Below are 14,058 nucleotides of genomic sequence, written 5' to 3' on the forward strand. Positions count from 1 at the left end.
TTACGTTCTGAAACAAAAAATCCTGGAATGATAGTTAGGGCTAGTTCTGATCGGAAAACGACCCAAATATCGGAGTATGGCTAGCTGCCCCAGGGCCTTGTCCTATATACGGATCAGAGAAAAAATACTTAAAACATTTTGGGGATTACTTTTATGACTTTTGGGAGCTCTTTTTGGCATTTCGGGGGCTAATTCACCCCGAGCCCCCGTGTATTTTTCCTCCTGATACGGATAAGTGAGTGCCCTGATGGGTCTTCTTCTAACCCGTGTTTTTAGCTCTTCTTTCTTTACTTTTTCCTTTCCTTTCTTTTTTCTTTCCTTTCCTTTCTTATTTTTTCAAAGAGGGGGGGGGGGGGCGGGTCCATTGCCCCCCGTATATCCGCGCCTGAGTGACACCCACACAAACTAACCTTATTTATTACCGAACAAAAAAAATGAAGAAAGAGCCCCTCCACACCATAGGTGTAAGTATTCAGCCAGTTCCTACCCCCCACCCCCACCAATATAAACTTTAAAAGTGATTTTTTTTTTCTTTCTTCTAATTTGATACCAGTGATATACAGATCTTGCTGAAATGGCCTAATTTTCCGGGATTTTTCCTCGCTTTTTAGTAAATTATACTTTTTATGCGTTTGTTGGAGAATGACATATATCACAATTTACAGTCAGGCAAGAAATGTGCTTATTTACTATTTAGAGGCCGACATGTCAGGTCCCGCGGAACGGCGGGCTTGGGGGCTCAAGCCCCCCCCCCCTCCCTCCCACCCCACACTTTTGAAAAAGTATATTAAAGAGAATTAAATAGAAAGAAATAGAAAAGAAAGTATGCTCATGTAACCGTAATTAAATGCCCATACCCCTGAGCTAATTCCGGGGGCTCTGCCCCCTGGACCCTATCTTGGGCCCTAAGGCTGGCCCCTGGATGCTAACCTGATCTTGATTGTAATGCCTAAAACCCCTGCACTTTCGGGGGCTCCGCCCCTTGGAGCATACGCCAATTAGTGACCTGCCAGTGTCATGAATATGGTATTAAAATATGCTCATCTGACCGTAAGTACGAAGCCACGTACAATCGATTACAACAGTAATTGTGGGGCCGATATTACGAGTATGCCTTCATAGAATAAAGGTTTTAAAGAAAATATTCACTTCTATTTCAAAAGGACTGGCCCATTTGCTTTAAAAAATTGTAGAGAGTTATTATTATGTAATTTCTAGAAAAAATGCCAACCACATGATTTACAATGAGTCTAAATACATTGATTTGCCGAGTTTCTTCCTTTTATCAAATATACACGTAAAACAATGGGGGACAGACTGCGGGACGATCCGTGCGAGTCACGGACGATCCGTGCGAGCAGAAAACCCGCATATTATGTCCGACGGACAAACGAAACTGGTAGGACAAACGGCGCGGTCACACCGGCCGTTCCTCCCTGATTAGCTAGCTAAGCAGTGCCGTGGCCGTAGAGTTAGAAATTCATCTAAAGTATCAGTCTATACTTATTTAGTGACATTACTTAGGCAAGCTGTGAAAAAGGGAACTGAGACTTCGACACTGGATTCTGGAACGTACTCTTCATTTCGTCGACAAATGTGCTGTTTTCTCTGCACTATAGGGGCTAGCTGAAGTATAAGTTCCAAACAGACCTCGATAATTACCGGTACAACCTAGCTCGTATTCGTTGTGCATTGTCCGTGTCGACTCCTGGCGAGACTTAGCCCGTAGTGCATCGTAAAGGTAAAGTACTAGTACATGAAGTAGCGCATCCTATGCATTTTCAAGACGGACAGCACGGTAGTGGGGCTTCTTTCACCGAAGTATAATTTAGGGGGTGTTTTGAGGTTTAATGAATAAAGCTAGCAAATTATTAAAAAGGGTTTCATTTAAATGATTAACTTGTTAAATTTATCTTTTAGACCCTATTTTAATATTTTAACTTTTTAAATATTTTTCGTTATTTAGATTCTAGATCTATAGATCTAGATCTAGACATCTAGATCTAGTCTAGACTAGAGATCTAGATCTAGATCTAGAATCTAATTGTTTACCTTTTTTTAATATTTTTCCTTTTTTAATATTTTTCCTTTTTAAAAACATTTTTCTTTTTTAATATTTTGGCCCCCTCTCTTTAAATTTATCTTTTAGTTTACTTTTTTTTTTTTTTTTTTTTTTTGGGGGGGGGGGGGCCCTACCCCCCCCCCTCTCTTTAAATTTATCTTTTAGTCCTTTTTTTGGGTTAGGGGCCTCTCCTCCCCCCCCCCCCCCCCCCCGTTGCTACGTGCCCCCCCCCCCCCCCTCCTCCTAATTTTTATTTAAAAAATAAATCCCTTTCAACCCCCTTTTTAACTCGCCTTTTATTGCTGTACGTCATGAAAATGTTGGCTGAAGACTGAAGTTAGAAGTCTAAGATGATTTGTAATCGATTACAAGACGGGTAAGTAATTGCGGGGCCTATTTCACAATATTGCCTAAAAAACACCCTTTTTTTATTTAAAAACCGGAAGACGGGCCCCATAACACCCTGGCCCCCCAGCATTTTATTTATTTGTTATACTCAAGAGAGGGGGGGGGGGGGGTGTTGTTTAGTTTTAAAAAATAGTGCCCACTAAAAAAAATTGTAGTAGATCTAGAATCTATAGCCTAGACCTTTCGGATGGTGACGTTAAAGGTCGGTCCCCATACAGACGTATATCTGATTGATACAGATCTGTAAAAATCCAATTACACACACACACACACACACACACACATGAACGGGGGGGGGGGGGGGGGGGGGGGAGAAAACAAGAAATTGGCATATTTTTGTAATATTATTTCTGTTATAGCCACCTCCAATTCGCCTTATTTCATGCATCTTCTATGCAGGACCTCATAATTTTCAGATCTAATTTGGTATCTATTTCATATAATTTGCACCCATATTATTTCCAACGAGAGGACACCATCAATTTCGGTCAGATTTTCTACTGAACTCCTCAGATGTCTCCAGTGCAATTGTGCCATTTTTTACTTGAATTTAATGGCCAAAATTTAGGGCACACACAATTTCCGAAATATATTTAATTTAATTGACACCAATTATTTCTGAATAGGGTCTACTTTGTTTCCACTTTTTACCTAAATATGTCATCATTTAAATCTTTCCCCAATGCCAATGGGCTTTTTATTGAGGGCACTTTCCATTGGCAACTAGGTTTAGTTATGTCCGCATAATTACAAAATTATAAATCATAAAGGTAATTTGTATATCAGGATGACCTCTTTTTTCTTCTTTTATATCTTCTTAGGCTTTAGGTCAAGGCCCTTTTTTGTATAAAACTTGTTATCAATAACAAGTTACAACAAATGTTATAAGCTACTGAAATTGGGGGCAATTGAAAGGCTGCATGAGAGCAAATTTGTCATAGAAATTTAACAAATGTTATTGAAAACAAGTCTTATGAAACAGGGCCCTCATCTAATTACTTGGTGGGTGCACCATGCATGTCCACAGAAAAATAGAAAATTAGAAGTAGAAGAAGCTGAAAGAGAAGCTGAAAGAAGAAGAGGTACATAATGAGGGTCACAGAACATTTCTGTATAGTTTGAATATTTGCAAGAGGTTTAAATATATATGTCACTAGTATACATACATGTACAAAGTGCAGTTTGCCTTTTATGTTCTAGCTGGTTATCTGACCAAGGCGATCAATTAAAGCGGTATTTACATTTGGGCCTGCTGGAAAAGATAGGAACATGTGTGTTGCCATGAAATGCACTTTGACATTTAAGAAACAGTAGCATTTATCTTGGACAGCATACTGCAAGGTAATTGTTCAGAAGACGTTCAGCTGCTGTTTACCAGTTTAGGTGTATTAAAGGTGGATCAACTCACACACACAAAGCAGTTTGGTTTCCATGAAGCTACATGTAACTCCATTGAATATGCTCGTATGTATTTCGTGAATGTATGTAGGATGTTCAATGCATTGAATAACAAGGAATTGTGTTTTCTTATGCATCTTCATTGACTTTTTGAATGCATTGCATGATGATCCTAAATGTTGATAAAATGTTTTAAAAGTTGGGATACCATTGTATTTTGATACTGCTTTATAATTAATGTAGAGTTTCCTCAGACGATGAAAACAATTTACATGACACTGCTTTCTTTGCTTGCCAAACATATTTGTATGTTTAAAAAAAAAAAAACATGTATGTATCATACCTGCCAACCCTTACGAATAATCCAGAATATTCTGATTTTCTTATTTTCAAATGTTGGCAGGTACATGTACAAGTATATATTTCTAGGACCTGAAAATCTGGAATATTCTGAATTTTCAAAATTTTGAGTTTTGGGGGTTTTGTTTGTACTTAAGCCAAATTAAGCTTGTTTTATCATGTGACGCGATTTGAGAGTTCACATTGCATGCATTGAATGGCTGCATGATCGAGCAGCGAATTTGTATTCGCTTTTTGAAAAGATTTACCCCTATTGCCAGTTACACTGCCGCTGCAAGTGCGATTTCTTGTTTGCGAAGGAATATACCGTGCTAAAAATTCCTTATTCTTATTTTCATACTGTATGTTAGCAGGTATGTAATAGCAGTATGATTTTTTTTCTTCTTCAGATTTAAGAATCACCATGACTACCGTTGAACGCAAAAAGAAGATAGGAGTAGCCCTGTTTGGCGTGGGGCGTGCTGGCACCATCCACATCAAGAACCTTGCCGCGTCTCCTCGTGTAGATCTAAGATGGATTGTGGAAGAGGACACCAAAAAGGTCACGCCCATCCTGGAGCAGCTCTACCTCTACGATACCCAGGTCATCTCCACCAAAGACATTTCTAACGTCTGGAATGACGAGAAGTGAGTAAAAATATAGTGATCCATATTCTACTACTGGTAATTCAGTTCAGTACCGCCCCCACCCCCCCCCCCCCCCCACTCAGTGTTATTTAGGGTATGCATATGCCTGTTCCCAGCGACCCCCCCTTTTCAGCAAAAGTCTGGTGTGTAAAGTCAATACGGGTCAACCTTTTTCTTTTGTTATACAAGCCTTTTTCAACACCCCCCCCCCCCTTTTAGCAAAAGGTTGGTGTGTAAAGTCAATACGGGTAGACCTTTTTCTTTTGTTACGAGCCAGAGAGTTTGGGAACACGCATCGGTTCCCTCCATTCACAGAGTGGGGGGGGGGGGGCGGGTTTCAATCTGACCTTTAAAATAAAGTTGATCGAGTTCTGGTCATGCGTTTGCATTGTGAAAGAGTTAGTTGCATGTCAAGTATTATTGGTAATTACCTCTCCAAATATGTATTTAAGATAAGAATCAGACAAAGGAGTTATGGGATGCCACATTATGCATGGTGACAATAGTGTAGAATTACTTTTGAATTCCTCTTCTTTATATTCCCAGTCTATAGAGTTTGAACCACTCAACTAAAACATCTCTATGACATATGCTCTGGCAACAGTTCTCTCCTTATTTCACTTATGCTCCGGTCACAAAGGTTCGTACGAACAATTGTCTTCCCGATTTTTCAATTGTCTGAAAATCGTTCGTACAGCGTTCGTAGCAGTTCGTAATGGCATAGATGAATGCAAGAGTCGTGTGTGTTCCTACTATTCTTCATGGAGCTATTTATTGCCATGGACAAAAAGATTTATTTCTTTCTCTAATAGATAAATGCAATAGTACAAGGTCAGCTTTGTTGTTTTGTCTAAAAGTAACTATAACTGTCAAAGGTACTATGTCCCGTTTTGCAGGCCAAAAAATGAAAAGGTTAAATTCTAATGGCATTTAAAAGATAATACTAATTTAGAACTCCCTTTAAAAAAAATGGGGCTTGAAATGTCTTTAAGTGGGAAAATAACGACTATTAGTTGTAAAATCGACTTAGGAGCTATAGAGCCAATAAGTAATAGTCTTGATTTTCAGACCATTGTCCCGCATGGTCGTACATTTTATGCTGCACAAAGATTCAATCAGTTTTATTTTGGCCATTACAAGTAGTGGGTTATTGATGTAGACAAATCCTTTACAGCTCACTTTATGTATGTTATTACCAAAGAAGAAGAAAAAGCCAGTCAGTCGCTCAATAGTGTCTGACAGTGAAGTCTAGCAAGTAAACGGGTTTCCTTACATAATTTGAATATTAGGACACTGCTAACATTTATATTTCAGATAGGACATACATGACATATTCATAATTCTGTAAGTTCTACAGAATTTGAGGTTGGCTGCAAAAGGGACATAGTACCTTTAACCCATCCAAATCTCAATTCTATTTTTTCCTTCTCATTCTCTCTCTCTCTCTCAGGACGGATGCAATAGTTGTGTGTGTTCCTACTCTTCTTCACGAGGCTATCATACTAAAAGGGTTGGATGCGGGTAAGTTATTATGATTAATCAGACTTCTGTGCCGTTCTTTTCACTCTTCCCATACAAAACTAATAAGGACATTGTACCTGGATGCATGCATGTACAAAGTGTCAAGAGAAAGAAAAGAAAATTCCTAATTAAAGAATCTTCCAAATAATTAACAATATGCTTGCTGATTTTTTATGTGATTTTTTGTTTGACACAAATTTTGTGAATGAATTTTCAGGAATAAAATTTTCACCTAAAATGCTTTTTTTACATAAAAAAGGCCTGATATCTTTCACTGATGTAAACTTCATCACAGAGATAACTTTTTCTTTTTTTAAAGAAGAAATAAAAGGTGTTGACCTTTTTTTTCCATCACCCACAAACTTGGGCATGATTGGAATAAGACATATAAGGCGCTATTTCGTTTTCAAAGGCTGGTTCAAAATTACCAAATATTTGTGGGACACCACAAATATTAGTAATGGTTATATTTATGGATATTTCAGCCATTTCTGAACTGATTTTGATCAAGCATAAATGATTTTGTCATTTAAATTGTATATTCTTTCAAATTTGACACTCAGTTTTTCATTATCTCACAAATTACTTTGTGTAGCGCCCTCTGCAACAAAACTCAACTATCCCTTTAAAATCTGTTAAACGCACATGTTGTCTGTTTGATATTGGCAGGGAAGGCTATATTTGTGGAGAAACCCATCGCTGTCAAGTTAAAAGATACCAGGGAATGCTACCTCAAGGCTGCAAAGGTGGGCAAACCTCTGTTCTGTGCTTTCAACAGGTAAATCTTAAGCCACACTGTACTACTTGTAGCTACTTGCTCCCTCTCTATAGAAAACAATGCCTAATCGGTGACCATTGGTCCCCCATGATCCTCTTTTTAGAAAACAATGCCTAATCGGTGACCATTGGTCCCCCGTGATCCTCTTTTTCTTATGTTAACTGAGAGCTGAGTTGATGAGATACCCACCTGTCCAGTGACCTTGTAGGGTGGTCTCATCCCTCCTATAAACTAGTACAGATAGGCTTTAATTCTGCCTGTGCTGTGCCATCGCACTCAGAAGTATGACCTTGTTGCATGACACCCTGTGCCAGTTTCCTACACCAACCATAATCCCAACATTACTTAACCCTAACCTTAAAGCTATCCCTAACCCTAAAACCTAACCTATAATCCAATTGCAATCCTGACCTTACACCTTTGATAAAGAAGCCTGGGTCAATGAAAATTGTAGCCACAGAATTTGTTGGGTTATCGTCCCTGTTCCACGTTGTATTTCACAAGGGTATTTTTTTACCAATGGATCTATGTGTATTTCGTATCTAAGTTCCAGTATTAAAATGATCCGATAACTTTGTCTCAGATTCTGAAACAAAATTCTGGATTTAGCTCATGATGCAATGATAATTGAAAACCTTTAGGTCAGTCAGGAACCCCATGACTTTTACAAGCCGATCGCCTGTCTGATTATCAAGATATTTATGATTGGAATTACAAATTTTGAAAACCGTTCGCCTGACGGTTTTCATAACACTACAGTCTATTGGGGAAAACGAGTATGGTAAAACCGGTCACTCAAAGATTTTTACTTTTTGAGGCACTTCTTGATCATTTTAAAGCGCAATTTTTTTAGGGCTTCATTATTACACCATATCACAGACAATGTTAACACGTAGGGCCGTGTATCTCAGATTTAACATTGTTAAACAATCCCTTTAACTTACTCGAAATAGGAGATAAAAGAGTTGACATATGCGGCCAATTAAGATCTGGGCCCAGTCTTATTTACATACCGTAAATCTCTGTGTATAAGGCGCACCTGTGTATAAGGCGCATCTGTGTATATGTTGTTTTGTTGCCGAAAACCCACGCGGGGAAGGACCTTCATTTAACATCGAGGTGCAGTTAAAGGCTCTGATTTGTGCTTGTAAACTTGTCACAAATAATAGTAACAATGTTGTTTTTAGAAGAATGTGTATGATCATTAATGTAAATTAAAAACAATAGAGTACCTAGGTCCTAGGATAGAACCTTGTGGTACACCATTTGTTATATAAAACAAATTGAGGAATTACTACTATAACTACATATTGAGATCTATTAGAAAGATTACTTTTAAACCAAGAGGACAGAATTTTTTTAGTGTTGTAGTTTCCGAGTGGTGAGTCAACACACTGATTACTGAGCTGGAGACATTGCCAGGCATAGCGCCATAAATCGAAACTAAAAACTTTTTATAAAAAATTAAAAAAAAAAAAAAAAATCTGTACCTACATGTATAATTAAGGCACACCCCCGACTTTCAATTTTTTTCGGCGGCAAAAAAGTGCGTCTTATACACAGATATTTACGGTTTATAGTTGCAATTGATATAAACTCTTTATAAGACGGGGCCCTGGCAGAAATGGGTTGTTAAGCAAAGCTTTTATAGTATAAAGTCCAATCCTTTTGTTTATTGGTGCAGCCAGCAGTCGTACCAATCAGCAATCATGGCAAATTAAAGGTTAAAGGCTATACTGAACAATTTGATGTTTCACTTAGGTACAGGATTGGACAGAACCATGTACATTGTACATGTACCCATGGTTGATTACATATACATTTAACAACTAAATTATTGATACCCCTTGTAAATTTGAGTGGCAATGACAAGTCATGCATGAGCACGTCTATACAGAACTCCACTATTTATTAGTATTATGAAAGATGAGCTGAACTATGAGTAGTACAGTGGACTTCTGTGTGGTCTTGGAGATATGAATATGTGTTAAAGATAAGCATAACCATTATAAACAGGTAGCCATATCATTCTTCTAATGATCATGTATTTTCTCAATCCCACTTCTTTTGTCACATTTTTAGTTGTAATTTTATCTGTGAGTGTTTATTGCATCTTGTGTGAACTACCCTTTATGAGTTTTAGGCCAAGATGTGAACGACAGCTGTGACCCTTGAAGGGATAGTTGAGTTTTTCTTGAGATAATGAAAAACTGAGTGTCAAATTTGAAAGAACATACAATTTAAATGACATAATCATCTTTGATCAAAATCGGTTCAGAGACGGCTGAAATATCTTAAATATAATGATTTCTAACATTTGTGGTGCCCTACAAATATTGAATAATAAGAACCAGCCGTTGAAAAAATGAGATGGTGCCTTTACGTTTTATTCCAGCCAATGCTGATGTTAGCTTTTTGTTGGCTTTATCGTGTTGGCTATAATACGCACAACCAGCAGGCCCCTGTATTATTATTAATTAATTAATTAATTAACGGTTATCATTTTTTTGTTTAAAGTGGAGCTGAATTGGTATAATCGTATTGGCTCAATTTCACACATTTTGGGGTCTAAAATTACCTTCATAGCAATTTTAGGTCCTAAAAGAGCTCTAGAAAATGTTAAAATAATAATAAGAGGACTAACCATGCACCTTGAAGGCATTTGCGGTCTGAAAAAAGAACTCTACTATCTCTTTAATCCGCTAATTTCATTTCCGTTTTAGACGGTTTGACCCATCTATCCGTAAGCTGAGACAGAGGGTGCAGAATGGAGAGATAGGGCAGATCAGGTGTATAAAATCAACCGCCAGGGATGCCCCTTTCCCTCCAGTAGAATACCTTAAAATATCAGGTGAGGATGAACAAGTTATCATTGCATTAAGGGAGACAATAGGGAGTTTTCGCACCGCGACGCAAGTGCTGACTACGGGATATTTAAGTGAGCTGTGACCGTTCGTACTCTGGCTACCGTAGCGATCTAATTTGCAGGCGCTTGCGTGATGTCAGCAAAGTCGTTTGCATCCGAGCCTCCCCATCACAGCTAACAAGCGCTCTGCTTGGCTGATCACGCCACCCCGTACTAGCTCGACTCCCGACGCTAATTCGGCTGATTACTGTCGTAGGTATGGACGCTACGCGGAAATTTTCGCTCTGAGTGCATGCGACCCCCCACCATGATTAGTGTTGTAGGCCGTGTCACCGGTTGCGAAAACTCCCTAATGCAAATTAGATCGCGACGGTAGCCAGTACGGACACGGTCACAGCTCATTTAAAGGTAAAGACCAGTTATGGTCATGCGATTGCATTGTGAAAGAAACGTTGTGGAATCAATCAGAAAAGGTTGATCATCTAGCATCTAGCATCTGCAAGGTTCTGGAATCATCAAAATGATAAGAAATTTGGCCCATTCTTCGTAAAGTTACAAGCACTATACACAGAAAGATGTATATGGGACTACCCTATATCTCTCACAGACCATGAGAGAAACAAATTTACCAAATATATGAATTAGTAGGCGGTTTCCCGGCAAATTTTTTATCATCATGTATTAGTCAAAACATATTCTTTCACATGATTGGTAATGAGAGCTTCCATTTCATTTTTTGAAATTGGGGCGTTTCCAATACTGGTCTTTACCTTTAAATACGCCGTAGTCAGCACTTGCATTGCCGTGCGAAAACTCCCTTAAATCACTGCATGAAGGAGATATTGTCACTGTATTAGGGAGACATTTTAAAGGTCCGGTGACATCGAAATAAAAGATGATTCCTGTTGATGTGCAGGGCAACTCATATTTTGTTATTCATACATCTTAATATAGTCAAACCTGCTTAAATGACCAGCACCTGCCTACAAAGACCACATTTTTTGTTTCACATGAAAATGATTTCTCATTGAACATGTACTAAAGGAACCTGTCTACAAAGATCATGTTTCATGTTTCCCTTGGGTGGTCGCTATAGACAGGTTTGACTGTATATTTAATAGAATTTCAAAATATTCTTAAAATAATTTTCTCAGACCTGCTAAGCTCCACCCTAAAAAAATGCTCCAGATCTCATTCATCTTGTGACATCGTCTGCGTGTCATCATTAGTGAGCCAACAAGAGACAGTGGTATGTAACTTCCCCCACCTCAGCAAATGCTCACAAAAGAATTACGGTACATTCTTTGATACAATACCTCCACATTACCTTTTTTCATGGTGATGCTACAGGACGTCTGACATAGCAACTCCTATATTGGTATTGTATGGTCTAATGTGAACAGTTGGTCACCCGATCTTTAAAGGGACCGTTTAACAATATTAACTCTGAGATGCACGGCCCTACGTGTTATCAGTGCACATGTCTGTGATATGGTGTTATATATTGAAGCCCTAAAAATATTACGCTTCAAAATGATCAAGAAGTGCCTCAAAAAAGTAAAAATCTTTGAGTTCCCCGATAGACTGTAGTGTTATGAAAACCGTTTGGCAAACGCAAACTTTGATTTCGATTTTCAATCATAAATATCTTGATGATCAGACAGGCGATTGGCTTGTAGAAGTCATTGGGTTCCCGACTGACCTAAAGGTTTATAATTATCATTGCAGCATATGAGCTAAATCAAGGATTGTTTTAAAGGGCCTAATTAGACAAATTAAGTTACCGGATCTTCTTTAACAAATTCTAATAACTTCTAAACAGCTTCTTTTACAATGCAATCACATGACCAGAACTCAACATTATTTTTTAAAATGTTGTCAAGACATAGTTTCATTTCTGACACACTCTAGAAAAAGAATCACTTGTAATTTTTTTACTATTAATAGGTGGATTCTACCATGACTGTGCTGTTCACGACATCGACCTAATTCTATGGATACTCGGTGAGAAACCAATCAGTGTCTTTGCTCAGGGCCACGCCTTCAACGATGCCATCAAAGCCATGAACGATGTTGATCAGGCGGCCATTGTTCTGAAATTTCCAAGTGGGGTCCTGGCAACCATCGACCTTAACCGCGAAGCTGTTTACGGTTATGACCAGCGATTAGAGGCAAGTCGGAAGCCGAGCTCTATCAATAAAAGGAATTAAAGGGAATTTGAATCTTTCCAAGTCGCTAGGTCCATAAGTTCTAAGAGCATAGCTTGTCAGCCGGCTGGCAGAAGGGCGTTAGTGCTCAAGCGACTTGAAAACTACTTTTCAAATTATTCGCATTTAAATATTTGTTTTATATTCAAACTGCTTTCAACCCGAAAATTGGTTTAAAACTTAAAAGACTAATAAAAATGTTTTAGTAAAACACGGCCACAATTTTTTCTCAGAAATATTAAAGTCAGTTTTATAAAAGTTTGAGGCGATTTAGTGCTATCGCCCTTCTGCTTAACGCTTTATTTTTTACCTGAAATTCGAGCTAATGCCCATCTGCCAGCCAGGCGACGAGCTGTGCATTGACTCTAAAACATATTATGACGGACTTTGAAATATCAAGACTTAACCATGAAGAACTTTGCTCAAGGTCAGATATTTTTGTGAACATGTCTTCTGGTTTTTTATGCCTCCGCCAGCGAAGGTGGTGCCGGAGGCATCATGTTTTCGGGTTGTCCGTCCGTACGTACGTACGTCCGTACGTCCGTCCGTACGTCCGTCCCGTTTGACCGTTATCACAATATCTCAAGAACCATTTAAGATTTAAACTTAAGACTCGGGAATAGTATTTATCACCATAGGAAGACGATCTGATTAGATTTTGGAGTACGTAGGTCAAAGGTCACAGGTCACAGAGGTCAACTTATGAAATTCCTTGTATTGAGTTTGTTAGCGCGATATCTCAAGAACCATTTGAGATTTAAACTTCAAACTTAAGGATAGTATGTATCACCATAGGAAGACGATCTGATTAGATTTTGGAGCACGTATGTCAAAGGTCAAGGGTCACAGAGGTCAACTTATGAAATTCCATACATTGAGATTGTTATCATGATATCTCAAGAACCACTGGAGATTTAAACTTCAAACTTAGTGATAGTGTGTATCACTATAGGAAAACAATCTGATTACATTATGGAGCACGTAGGTCAAAGGCCAAGGGTCATAGAGGTCAACTTATGAAATTCCATACATTGAGATTGTTATCATGATATCTCAAGAACCACTGGAGATGTAAAAACTTCAAACTTAAGGATAGTATGTATCACCATAGGAAGACGATCTGAATAGATTTTGGAGCACGTAGGTCAAAGGTCAAGGGTCACAGAGGTCAACTTATGAAATTCCATACATTGAGATCGTTATCGCGATATCTCAAGAACCACTGGAGAATTTTCACTTCAAACTTAATGATAGTATGTATCACCATATCATAATATCTCAAGAACTACTGGAGATTTAAACTTCAAACTTAATGATAGTGTGTATCACCATAGGAAGACAATCTGATTAGATTTTGGAGCACGTAGGTCAAAGGTCAAGGGTCACAGAGGTCAACTTATGAAATTCCATACATTGAGATTGTTATCATGATATCTCAAGAACCACTGGAGATTTAAACTCCAAACTTGATGATAGTACATGTATGTATCACCATAGGAAGACAATCTGATTAGATTTTGGAGCACGTAGGTCACAGGTCAAGGGTCACAGAGGTCAACTTATGAAATTCCATACATTGAGATCGTTATCGATCTCAAGAACCACTGGAGAATTTTCACTTCAAACTTAATGATAGTATGTATCACCATAGGAAGACGATCTGTTTAGATTTTGGAGCACGTAGGTCAAGGGTCACAGAGGTCAACTTGTGAAATTCCATGTCTTCAGCTCGTTATCGCGATATCTCAAGAACCATTTGAGATTTTAAACTTCAAACTTAAGGATAGTATATATATCACCATAGGAAAACGATCAGATTAGATTTTGGAGT

The 14,058-nt window shown here is 38.3% G+C and overlaps 1 protein-coding gene across 2 annotated transcripts; it reads left to right on the forward strand.

Annotated features, from left to right (window-relative positions):
• Positions 1–1,405: 1,405 nt before the first annotated feature.
• On the forward strand, positions 1,406–12,347 carry LOC100893698 (uncharacterized oxidoreductase YrbE). 2 transcript variants are annotated; one of them, XM_030986794.1, is made up of 6 exons: positions 1,406–1,741; positions 4,618–4,855; positions 6,306–6,376; positions 7,046–7,154; positions 9,878–10,005; positions 11,968–12,347. In XM_030986794.1, the coding sequence occupies exons 2-6, from the start codon at positions 4,632–4,634 to the stop codon at positions 12,228–12,230; spliced, it is 795 nt and encodes a 264-aa protein (XP_030842654.1). In that variant the 5' UTR covers positions 1,406–1,741; positions 4,618–4,631; the 3' UTR covers positions 12,231–12,347. The 2 variants fall into 2 exon arrangements, with proteins under 2 accessions (XP_030842654.1, XP_030842655.1); XM_030986795.1 differs by lacking the exon at positions 1,406–1,741 and adding an exon at positions 3,768–3,934.
• Positions 12,348–14,058: the final 1,711 nt, after the last annotated feature.

The sequence above is a fragment of the Strongylocentrotus purpuratus genome, unplaced genomic scaffold, assembly GCF_000002235.5.
Source record: "Strongylocentrotus purpuratus isolate Spur 01 unplaced genomic scaffold, Spur_5.0 spur5_scaffold_16, whole genome shotgun sequence".
In the NCBI taxonomy this organism is placed as follows: Eukaryota; Metazoa; Echinodermata; class Echinoidea; order Camarodonta; family Strongylocentrotidae; genus Strongylocentrotus; species Strongylocentrotus purpuratus.